This window comes from Psammomys obesus, unplaced genomic scaffold (genome assembly GCF_907164565.1).
Source record: "Psammomys obesus unplaced genomic scaffold, mPsaObe1.curated_primary_1811, whole genome shotgun sequence".
Lineage (NCBI taxonomy): Eukaryota > Metazoa > Chordata > Mammalia > Rodentia > Muridae > Psammomys > Psammomys obesus.
Genome location: NW_026595981.1, coordinates 10469570 through 10482806, shown reverse-complemented (window position 1 = coordinate 10482806; position 13237 = coordinate 10469570). Strand labels below are relative to the sequence as shown.

At 39.7% G+C, this 13237-nt stretch overlaps 1 protein-coding gene across 1 annotated transcript in view; it reads right to left on the bottom strand.

The window, feature by feature from the left end:
- The window catches only part of Bcas3 (BCAS3 microtubule associated cell migration factor), a 440143-nt gene that overhangs the window by 287874 nt on the left and 139032 nt on the right, over positions 1-13237 (bottom strand). Inside the window, exons 16-17 of the mRNA XM_055619572.1 lie at positions 12858-12991; positions 1021-1151 (exon numbers count right to left, since the gene is read on the bottom strand). Of these exons, the coding sequence (XP_055475547.1) occupies positions 1021-1151; positions 12858-12991 (265 nt within the window). The remainder of the gene's footprint in view (positions 1-1020; positions 1152-12857; positions 12992-13237) is intronic.

Here is a 13237-nt window from a genome sequence, read left to right as displayed (position 1 = left end):
AAAAAAAAAAAACAACAACAAAAAAAACCCTCACTACCCTGTCTATTAGAAATTGCACTCATATTTACTATTTCAGTCACTTACTTAATGCTCAGGGCCACTCACACTGCATACGAGGAATGAAGAGAGAAAGGAACGTGGATAGTGGATATGGCTTTCAGGAGACACCAGTCCTTGTCTCATCAAATAAAACAAAACAAAGGGCAGGGCTGGGATGTCTTATGATTCAAAATAAGATACATCAACACAGTTAGGTGTGGGTGGTGCTCAGAAATTGAGGCAGAAGGATTGCTGCCGTTCCAAAGCCACCCAGCGCTACAAATCAAGACTTAAAACTTTAAATCCAACACATGAGTTTAAAAGGTAAAGTATTCCTTAGAGATGCCTGTTTTTACAGTAACAACTTTGGTTCCATCTCTGAAAACAGATCATGAGTCGTTGGAAATTTAGAAAACAACATTTCTGTAAATGAAAAAAAAGTCACTATGTACTGTTATATGAAACTCAGAGACTAACAGGAGACAAATGGTATGTGCTCTGGACCACATTGCTAAATGATATTCAGAATTAAGCACGGTGGTCCATGACTGTGATTCCAGCACTGGGAAGAGCTGCAGAATGTGAGATCTCGTCTACACACTTGAGACCCCCCATCTCAGAACAACAAAACAAGCCCCACAGCAAAGGCTATGAAAATGCAACAGGGAATGGACATGCCCATGAGTACAGGTCAGCACGCTTGGATTTAGCGAACTGTAACAGGGCAGAGAGTACTGTCTCGGCTCTATAGAAGATGACAATAAGAGGGCGTCTATAGCGCTTACAATAACACAGGGAAAACAGGAAGATATGGCTTTTAAAAGGATGGCGACCCTGCCGTCATTGTGATCACTGAGGAAATGAAAGCACAAGACTTCTCAGAACTCTACATTAAAGAGGTAAGGTCGCTCCGGTCATGAGCTGGTGTTGCTGTAGTTCAGAGGATTCTCTAGTGCGCATGTGTGCCATCCGTGTGCCCACACTTCACTGAAAGCTCTCACAGGAAGATCTGCGATGAGGCAGCTCAAGAGGCTAGTGACATGAAAGTTCCTCTGAAAAGCCCACAGCAAATAGACGTGTTGCACTCCAGGGTGTGACGGCGCGTCCTCGCTCTAACATGACGGGACACATCGCAGACTGTGGCTGGGAGGGCGTCCCCAGGGAGGTTTGACAGAGGCAGGGAGATTGGGAGTGTGGGCAGCACCATTCTGAGGTGCAGACTGCATGAACAGAAGAGGAGTGAAGCAGGCGCTCACGTCTCTGCGACCTCTGAGGTCACAGTATGACCGGCCACATCACACTCCTGCTGATCTGCCTTTCCCACCAAGGACTCTGCCTACCCGCAACTGTCAGCCAAGACAAACACTTGATGAGTTGCTTCTTGCGGTATTTCATCACAACAATGAGAAAAACAACTCAGAGACACTTAGAAATCCAATATCCGGGGATGACTATGATCTGAGCATTTCTTACTGCATGACATATAACTACGTACCACATAAAAACATGACTCTAAAAATAATTAAATAAACTTTTCTTTAATTTTTAGACATGACTTGGCTTAAAGAAAGGTAAATTCTGGGTGCACCCAGGCTCCTTTTCACCTCAGATCACAACTAGAATTAAGTTTGACTGGATATTCCATCCATTCATAATATTCCAACACACCAATGGCCAAGCAGGTAAGATGAGCCTAGTCTACACTGACAGTTCCAGGCCAGCCAAAGCTACACAGTGAAAAGAAAAGAAAATCGAAACAGTTATGACCTAGGCAGAAAAAGCCTTTGGGTCTATGTGCTCAGTTTTCCTTTGAGCTACCATTTCTCACACTGTAACAACATGAAAGTGGACTATCAAACAACAGTATGTATTTGTTCCTTAACACAAATTGCAATTGTATTACAGTTCATTTTAACTGATGTATATACTTCTGGGAAATGAGTAATTTATTTTACATATTACACTGATTTAAGAGTCTAACTTTAGCCAATCCACATTCCATGAAGCCAAAAATATCTGTATGGAACACAAAATATGCAAAGAGTTAATAAATGACTATCCAACATTTAATACAAATGTTAAAATTGCATTTAACTCACAAAAAAAAATATCAAATTGGAGGAACATGTAAAACAAGAGAACAGATGTCCTGCTATTACATTCCGGCATTTAAAATGTAGAGAAGAGGACACGGATTCATTTGCCAGCTCTCTGATCACCTCCCCCTGGAGGGGTGGGGAAGCCTCGCCAGGACACAGAGGAAGAGCATGCAGCCATTCCTGAAGAGACCTGAAAGGCTAGTATCAGATACTAGGAAGGGGCACAAGGGAAGAAGAGTGAAGAAAGGAGGGACTGGAGGGAGATGAGGGAAGGGGTTACAGCTGGGATACAAAGTGAATAAATTATAATAAATAATAAACCAATTAAAAATGTAAAAAATAAAATCTCAAACACTTCTATCTCAAATTTTAATTTAAAGTTATTTAAAGCTTCTAACCTACCTCAAATTTTAATTTAAAGTTATTTTAAAACAAAAAAATCTGACTAAGACAGTTCTAATTTTAGTATATTAAGCATTAATCTAACTTATTTGTAAGAGCCACAACTCAAGTAGTGCTGGAGGAGGCGACAGATACAAGAAAAACAAAAATATCTTTATTTTTGTAATACTCAGATAATGACCTTATTATTGATCTACAGTCAGTAATACAGTCAGAAATTAAAATAGCACATCTATGTTAAAATAGTACTCCCTCCAATTTTATTCAAAACTTTACTATTTAAAAATATTAAAATATTTTTAAAATATTAAAAATATTTCTAAATAAATAAAATTATGTTGGATATGGTGGCACATATCATTAATCCTAATCTAGTCTTGTCTACTTAGCTAGTTCCATTTCATTCCGTAGCTGTATAGTGATATTCTACCTCAAAACGACCACAACCAAAACAAAACAAAATAAAAACACTAACTTACAACCCTCCACCTAAAGAAGAAAGGGGCCTGAGTTAGAGAAAGTATTCTATTAAGAATATTTACTTTCTGATATATAAAAATGTGCATATTAACACATGATGCCTCTATACACTTATATACTTATGTTATATGACATCAAAATCTCGTCAAAACCTCTCTGTGCTTTCATTGTGGTAGTGACTTCACAGACAGAACAAGTGAGTGGCCTGTCTGTGCCATCTCGAGCCTTCACTGTCTCACCTACCATGGCAGACACTTGGTAACTGCCTGCCGTGCATTCCTCTTACACGGGTGTCCAGTATGACCTATGAGACAAAATCAGCCTGGGCTGCAGAATTCTGGGAAAGTATCAGGTTTCCTGATTTAAAAAAAAAAAAAATTAATAGTAGGGATACTAATACTTTGAACTCTAAAATAATGGCCAAGGAAACAGCGATAAAAAAGCAATGAAGTGAGGGACAGTAACACCTGACAGGCTGGATGGACAGCATGTTTACATCATGTCAGTACACGAGAGGCCGAGTCAGGAGATGGGGCCAAAAAGCAACGCCCTGCCTGAACAGCCCCCCTGAGCCCCCAAAGGAAGAGGCATGTAGAGGAGATACAGCAGTAGACTCCTTACATTCTAATGAGAGCAACCCAGCTTTAAAAAAAAAAAAAAAAATCTGTTATGTCTGCTCCCTGATCCCTGACTTTTTCTACTGCCCAAAGCCAAGTATAGCTAATGACTGGACTGAAAACTCTATGTTTGCAAACATGTAGGAGAAGAGAGAAGGCAGAAGAATGGAAGAAGGAAACCAGAAAGAAGAGAATGCTTGCATAAGAAGTGTAAAGATCAAAAATATTAAACTATTAGATGCCATTGAAAAGGGCTTTAATCCCAGCACTAGGATTGGAGAGGCAGGTGGACCTTAGGAGAATCTCTGAGTTTGAGGTCATCCTGGTCTACAGAGCAAGTTCCAGAATAGCCAGGGCTACACAAAAACAAAACAAAAACAAACAAACAAAAAAAACCCCTGTCTTAAAAACAAAACAAAACAAAAAACCCTTAAAAAAACAAGAGCCATCCTGGGTCTAAATCATCAGATGAAGTTTTGTTTAATGAAAACATGTGGAAGTAGAGAGTGGAAGTTATTAGTGTGAGGACTGAAATCAAAATTCATCATAGGCCCAACTGCATACCTGAGCATTTTGTTTTATCGTTTAATGTCAAGAAAAACATCCTTTTTCCCAAAAAGGCCATATATGCAAAATAATAACCAGAATAAAATAAACATGTTGGAAGGGACAGTATTTGGAATATTGGTGAAAGGAGTGATCTACACAAACCTTTCCTTAATATTCATATGCAGCATTCAGTAGTTTTTAATATAGACCATTGTGGGTTTCAAACATTTTTTTTTCCATGTAAAAATCTGATATTGAAGTAGAAAAGGGCCTGAAGCAGAAAGGGTAATGGGCATTTAGACCTCACATTTCTCTCCTGTCCTTCACAGCCATGAGGAAGAACAAGATTTTCAACCACGAACGTTGATGTCTGATAAAATTATTGCACAACTCTAAGATGCCAATGCTAGCAGAGTCATGGAGCTAATGGGGTGGCATAGCTGTTAGCTAGCATCATGTCAGTGTGATGGCGATGTTGGAAACATTTGCTACCACCAAGTTAAAAAACACTCCCCAGGAATGAAGTCTCTATGCTAACTGACAGGCTTAGAAATGAAAGGATATGTTAATTGTTTTGCTTGAAGATATTTAGCTGAGTTTAACATAAGGAATATAATTCCTGGGCTATTTTTTCTGTCCTATATCTCATGAGAAAGATGAAAAGCAATCATGGGAAGACTAGGGGAGCAATATCAAGTGAGCAATAGGAAAAAAGGGAAAAAGAAAACACTAAACACAAACACAGTCTTCCCAAACCAGTGTCTCAATGTTCTCACATTTCTATATTGGAAATATGAGCTTAGCCTCCAAGGATGTTAAATATTTGACGTTAATTTATTTGAGAAAGCATCCACTATAAAAAAAACAGTATAGGGCAGGCTTTAGGTGATTTTAAATTTTCTTCAATACTACTACTAAAATTTCCCTCATCAAGAACATGAAATCCTCCATGTTGTCTGATAATAATCTAACCGCAAACTAATAGAAATATGAAGGAACTGTGAGACTAAGCAAGGTCATTGAAAAACACATTGTGAAGTAACCCACAGATCAAAGGAAAGGCCTAAAAGATTGACAGACACATGGAGGCAAATGAAGACAAATCAGAACAGATGGCACGATGACCTAGTGGGCATGGTAGAGTCACAGCAACGACCGTTTACCTAGGAAGGACTCAAGCCAACAAGTTCTTACACACAAGGAAGTCAGAGAAAGAGAAAAGAAACAACAGGAGTTGAAGTAGCAGAGTGACAACAAGGGTGAAAACTAATGATATGGGAAAACAACAAAAAACTATTAAGCAAATTAAACAGTAACTATTCAAAACTGCAAAAGAACTGAGGAAACTCCTACCAGCCGAACAGGCAAGAGAAGGACATCACAGCGTCAAGAGCAATACCACAGGCCCAGCAGGCACTGTGCAGAAAAAAATAGGAATAACTTGAACATCTGTATTTAAGTAAATTTAGAAATTTAGAAAAACACAGTAGTTCTTCAAATTTCAAAAACTGATCTAAGAATTTATAACCTTTTACTTGAGAAAAAGACCAGTTGAGCGAACCGCAGTGGGTTTTTTTTTTTTTCCTGACACAACTATGCCCTGATGGCTTAAAAAGAACAAGAGAACTCTTCGGGTCTAAGGTCAGACAACCATTCTTCTCTAAACCGTGAGAATGATCCGCTCACAACCTATGATACATCCAGCTAAGTTTTGCTCTGTGAGTTAGCATCAGTAAGAGATAAGAGAAATGTAAGCCATCTGCCTTACACAACATCCCAGCAGAGACTGCTGGGTAAAAAGCTGATGAGTCTGTTCTCATCAAAAGCAAGCACAAGGACTAAGAAGATGAATCAGCCATGCACATGTATTCTCTCTCTCTCTCACACTCATACACACACACATACACACAAAATTACATATGCCCACACTAAATGTAGCAATAACCAGAATTTAAAACGTTATAACAAGAGTTGAGTATTTGGGCCCACGGTTTCCCAGAAGAGGCCAGCCAGAACTACACAGTGAGATGCTGTCTAAAATAAATTAAAACAGGCCAGGTGTGGTGACACAAAACGTATACTCTCAGCATTTGGGGGGTAGACACAAAACAACTGAGAGTTCAAAGCTAGCCTGGGTTACTGAAGACCCTGTCTCAAACACAACAACAAATTTTACAAAAGACCCTAAATCACCTTTAAGGAGTGAGCACTCCCACCAACTAGAGATAAACATGCAATAAAGAGGGAATTTTTGAAATTGATGGAATAAACACAACCAACAAATTTAGAAAAACACAGTAGTTCTTCAAAAAACCACAAAAAATTCGAATCGTATATAAATTGTACATATTGACAAATTTGGTTCATCTAAAAGAGACTGGTGGAGTCAATCAAATATAGAACCATACTGTATAACATTTTTCTCTGAAACTGACAACATTATCAGGACAGACCGAGAAAGTGTTTATGAGATCTTCTAGTACTTTCTGTACAAGTGCAAGTAAAAGTAGAATCATTTCGATTTAAAAAACAAAGTGTTGCCATAAACCACGCTTCTGTGGCCAACTATCCATCCTTGATGGAGGTGAAGGTGGAAGGGGAGTACACACAGAAATGGCAAAGATCAAGGGAGAAAGAAGCATGACTGTGCCAGGAGAGGAGACCTGACTTACAGAACGTAGGAGCATCCCCCCGTGAATGGATGAGCCCTGGACCCCATCACAGCATCCTGGAGCTGTGGATCTGAGGCCAAAGCCCTCAACCTCATCACCTCATCACAGCTGTCACTGGTACAAAGGCTAAGGCTCACAATATAGACACTATACTATGTTTCCATAAGGGATACAAGCAGGCATGTGTAGAGGGAGAGAGCACATCCATGTCAATCAGGACAACTGGTTAAATGCTTGTTTCAGAAATCACCACCCACACTGAGGACAGGTTCACAGCTGACCACCTACTAGGCTGCCGGTTCTTTCCTGCGCTGTCCATCAAAGCCCAAAGAGAGCTCCTTAAGGAACTCTGTGGGTGAGATCAAGGCCACTGAAAGGCATTATCTTGGTGCAACATCGCCACCTGCCTGACAGAGAGGGCAAGTACACTTGCTTTTTATGAAGTTAGCTACTTAAGGAGTTGCTAAGTTCTAACCAACACGGAAGCACTCCACAGCAGTCCAGCTCTACTTTGGGATGGGTAAACAGGCAGGTGAAAGAGGTTTAGAAAGGGATCAAAGGTTCAAAGGGGAGTGGTGATCTCAAGGTCCAGCGATCCTACATTATCGGCTCTGCTACACGGGTTGGCTACGATGATCATGATGGTGTTCCCTAGCACAGGACAGCTATTAAACCTCTTAACTAAGTAAGCAGCAATCAGCACTGGAGAAATAAATAATGAAATTTCAACTGACCTATTTGAATCTCAGATAGACAAACAGTGAAAGTGGGCCAAGTATGCCCAGTTTCTTCATATATTGTCTACAAATGCTTTTTATTAACAAAATGGATGTGTGACTCCAAGGGCAGGGATCTGACCAACGATGAACAAAATATTTCTGATAAAATGAATGTATACACAAAACTAAGAAGGGAAACAAAACAGATAAGACCCACAGTAACCCTATAAATGGTATTGCAGAGATGTATGTGGAAGTCTGGTGCTGGCAGGCACCGAAAGCTCTCCAAAAATGTACACCATGCCATCTTGGTCACAGCTCACATATGGACTTCTGTGAAAGGAAATTTGCAAGGTATAATCAAGGTATGATGTATCTCATATCCCAGCACACCAGAGGTGACGGTATAAGGATCAGGAGCATATGTCCATCCACACATACAAAGCATGGTTCCAAACTCTGAGATCAAGGACTGAATAAAAAGAGCCAACTGGGGTGGGAGAGGTGGTTCCGCATCAAGGCACATTCCACCAACCCTGACGAAGAAAAGCAGATGTGACAAAATGAGCACCTATACACACCTACATAGAGAGAGACATTTTAGTGGAGAATGTATGCTGAGCACCGGAATTCATGACTCACTGCTTTCTGTCTGCAGACACAGTGCCGTCTGCCTCCATCTCGGGAGACCAACAACTGACTGTTTACCCCCCCAGATCTATAAACCAAAATGAAGAGTCCCTTCGTCAAGTTCCTTTGGTTGGTATCTTGTCCCAGCTACAAGAAAGGAATACATTGAGCAAGCGCTCTGCCAATGAACTAGCTGAGTGTTCTTCAACAGAATCACGGACACACAGCTTGTGTCTCTTTCGCCTTCATGGCTTCTTTCAAAGGGCAAAAAAGTGTTTCACGTTAATGAGCTATGGTTTATAAATTGCACATTTTAATGGATTTTGCTATGAGTGTCACGGTTTTAGAAGTCTGTGCCAAACCTAAGGGACATTATTACTTATAAAAACTTGGTGGTTCTTGGCTTCACACATGTGCATCATTCCTCTGAGCTGGTTTACTTAGTCGACAATCAAGTGTGTATACATGTCACAATGCTCAGAGATGCCTCCTAATTAATCCACATACTTGTTTGGGTGGGTTTTGTTTTGTCCTGATACAGGGTCTCTCTATGTAACCCTGGTGGGCCTAGAACTCACAAGGAAGACTATGCTGGCAGTTATTCTCCTGCCTATCCCTCCTGACTCCTGGCATTCCAGGCATGCGACAATCTGCATTTGACTCATGTAAATTCAGTAGGTCTGTGATTTGATAACAATTAAACAGACTCAGAGGAAACAGATATAAAGCTGTTGTGTACTCCAAAAACAGTTAAATTTTCCATAGTCAGGTCTTTATTTATTCTCAGCAATGCTATCCAGCCCTCAGAGTATGGATATAATCTAGTATTTTGGACACTAAGATACATTAAAATTATCAACTAACTGTTAGGATTTGGGAATCCAGAAGAGGGGGAAGTCTACAGGGTCCTGGACATGCCAGGCAAACACAGTAACTGCTACCCTGCATTTGCCCAGGCTGGCCTTGAACTCACTATCCTTCAGTTCTGCACACCTAAGTCAATGCAGCACACGTAAGTTTTTATATAATAACGTTTACATTTTAATGTTGTTAAAACAACTTACTAAGTCCATTATTTTTAGATGAGTAATTTATATTTTCTGAAAAATCGACATGTCTTTCATTTCCTGCTGAAAGACATTTCTTTCACAGTCTCAGATCTCCCTGGCAGTTCGCTGGCATTTTCCTCCTTTCCAGTTCTCTGTCCTCAGAATCTACGACCTTGATCTAGAGCTAAAACCATCTCATTAACACAGGCAGACAGCAAACTCAAAAGAAGTTCCCCTGCCCAGTCCTCCTCAGTAAGCCCTAGGAAACATGTAGAGACTCCCACTTTTCTAGATAACTTCTTTGAACTTTAACTGCAAGTTCAAAGAAAGTAATTGGCTTATCTCAAGGAAACATACAGGAAAGCAGAAATTCAGACAGACGGCTATGAGGAGAAAGGAACAGAGAGCAAGCATAGGGAATGGCCTAGACCGCTGAGAATATACTAAGATGCCTGGGAACTCCAAATTTCAACAGTTTGTGAACTAGATCTTCATTAAATTGAGGTGTGAGGGGCTTTTGGAAGAAATGACATAACCAGCCATGCACAGCCTTACCATGTATTCCAAAATCACAGGACAAAATGATATTTCTGTGTCAGCTGAAGCTGTAAGTTCAGTGCTTGGAAGATACAGACACTACAAATTAATTTTTATCTCAAATGACAGATAGTACAACTAGTAATATAAATAATTAGATTCATTTAGCTATCAGAACTAAAAAGGTATTAATCATACTACTCTGCAAGACTGTTTTAATGGGGAATCATTAACATTTACATGTTTAAAAAATGAAATTGCTATTTATCAAATGAACTACAACAGTGACTGCAGTGGGTGTAAGACGTGACACTGTCTATGAACGGGCATCTGTACAGAGAGGGCTCCAGCAAGACTCACTGGAGTCCACAAACAAGGTATCCGTGAGATTCATGTTGCCGCGGGAACCAGGACCTTATCCTCCCGGCATATGAGCGTGAGGAGGAAAATTACTGTCAGATGCACGGGGTATCCCCAGTCAAGACCACAGAACAACTTAACTCAACATAATTAGATCCATACACTTTATTTTTCCCCTGCCTGATTAAAGTGCCCTTGGAGTTCTTGCAAGAATTCAGAATAATATAATTTTTCGAGTACTCAAAGATGGCCAGATAAATCATGTGCCAGACAGATTTCATGATCAGTATTAAATTTTATCAGTTCAAAATAATTTTCAGTAGGACCTTATAACGATTAATTTTATGGTTACCAACTGAGGCCCTTCTATCTTTATGTTTAGCTTTTAGAAATTCCAAATTACAAGGCAGACCCTGAAGCAAAATCGTTGTTAATAATTTCTATTTCATTTGTCAACCTAAAAAAAAAAATGGGCCTTTGGCTGGCAATACCAAATTTAAAAAGTGGGCACTGTTTTAAGACTTGCAGGCATCAGGAACCTTAGCATAACTGTTGTTTCTTATTGAACTATTAGGTTTTAAGTTAAATAACACTAATAAAAACTAAGCATCAAAAAGAGAGCTCAGATGCTGAAGTATTCATATTCTCAATGGCTGTGATAAGCCTAGGGGATGCCTATTCGGCAAACAGGTTTTATAAAAGAGAAAATGAACTATGTCTAGAGATATGAAATCTACACTTAAAAGGCTCATCTACAATAACAGTACTGCACAAAATAAGATTCAAAAACAACTAAGATGCACATAAAGAAGTCAGTTCCACATCAAAGAATGCTCAAGACATGACAGAGATATCTCAAGACATGTCTGAGATACATCCGAGGCCATGCAAAATCTGGACCACTCTGAATGCTTGAAAAAATAAAAAACCGTTTCCTTATAAAAAGTAAATATAAAAAAAGGAAAACACCCAAAATGATATACTGATATCCTGAGCAACTAATTTGCAAATCTGCGGGGGAAGGAGGCTTCCAGGAAGACTAGAGAACATAGTAAGAACCTAGCACACTTTATCACAGAATAAAATGAGAATATCAACGCCTCTGTGACAACTGTGGAAGACTCTAGAGAAGAAATGGGCTGTAATATTTAATGTGCATAAACAGCCAGGAAATGATGAACTATTTCTGAAAGAAATAAACTAAACATCTAACCCCTCACTTTCCTGGGCTAGAGCAGAAGCTAGTTGTTAAAACAACTACTAATGACATTTAAGTGGATACCAGGGTACAAGTATTTTTACTTAGTACTTCAGGCTTCTTATGACTGTGTAAAAACTGTTCTCATTTGCAGTACATTCCTGGTCACTATGGGCTGCAGGGCCGTGCTGACCAGTCACGGCAGGGCTGGGCTACAGCTCAGGGCGAGAACTCTTGCCAAGCATGTAAGAGGTCCTGAGTTTGAGCGCTGCGCCAGCAAAAAGATAAAAATAAAAAATAAATATGTCTGGCTTTATGAAGAGCCTAAAATACACAAAATCAATGAAAATAAAATCTTGATATTTATTGATATCTTGCTATTGAATCTTGATAGTTTGCTATATTACAAAATAAATGCCTAGTAGTGCCTCCTCAGCCCCACGGCCCCTCCCACAAGCAGAACCAAACAGGCTGCTCTCTAAACTCATTCTGTAACCTCAGTCAGTCCCCCCCGAGCTCCCCTCCCAGCGGTGAGAATGCAGATAGGGTCGCAAGTCCCAGCATACCAGTGACTCATTCTAAAGTGCAGCCGTACGTGGCGGTGTGCTGGGATGCGCAGAGCCACCAGCTCTGTGAGAACAAATCACCATCTTAGATTTCAGGCTAAGGAAGAAAACAGACTATCCACACCGTGCTGTTACTACTGCATCAATATAAAGTCCCTACTAAAGTACCTAACAAAATAATTAGCAAATTCTATACAGGAAAGAATTATGGAAATGTATGGTTGAATGCATAAAGGTTTAAAAACTAACCCCTGCCTACTACGGTGGCTCCCAGCTGTAATTCAAGCACTGGGGAGGTGAAGACAAAAGGATCTGACTATCCTTAGCTACACCGCGCGTTCAAAGTCAACCTGGGCCACATGAGACCCTGTCCAAAAATATATAAAGAAACAACAGAAAACTAGCTCTCAAAAAGTACATGTTACATTACTGGCCAAATAATTTACATACAAATCCACAAATAAAAAAAAAATGCATAGCAACTGACAGCCATTTTTCATTTGTTGAAAAAAAAAAGGCAGGGCAGGAGTTAGGATGCAAGAATAAAGACATGCTGCTGATCTTCTCAACTGTCAACATATTAAAAAAGATAACTTACTTAGCTACTGGTGTGTGTGTGTGAGTGTATATGTGTGCAGATACCCACAGAAAGTTAAAGAGAACACTGGCTCTCATGGATCTTCTCCTGTTGCTACAGGACGCTGTGGGTTGCCTGAGATCTGAGATCTGAACTTGGATCAGTTCAAGTGCTAAGCCAGTCCTCACTAGCATTTTTAACAATCAGGGAGTCTGTTTGTTTGTTTTATGTATTAATTAGGTCAAAATGTACTAGAATTCACTCTACCACAGATAATATGGTTTTCTCATAAATACTAATCTCCAATTATCTCCAAGGACATACTGCACGGAGAAGGCAGGTGGGGAAGAGCACACAACTTACTTTGGCTTCGGTTTCTCCCCTGTGAAGAGTGTACAGATGATGGACAGCACTTTGTGATGATGACCAAGGATGAGTCAGAATTTGGAAGACATGGAAGTCATGGCCAAGAGTGTCTGTTGTGACTAAAAGCATTCCTGGAAGATAAAAAAAAAAAAGCAAAGGATAAAAATAAAAATGATTGTATTTGGATGAGATACTTTCAGAATGAGTGATACTTTTAAATGTTATTCCAGGGGAAAGCATCAAGGTATGCAATAAAAGAATTAAAATAAACTACATTCTTTCTATGAACATCACACCAGCATCAACAAAGGGCATAGGACGTCCTTGTGTGAGGAGCAGGGAGAAATTACAAAGTTTACAGCAATTGCCAGAACGTG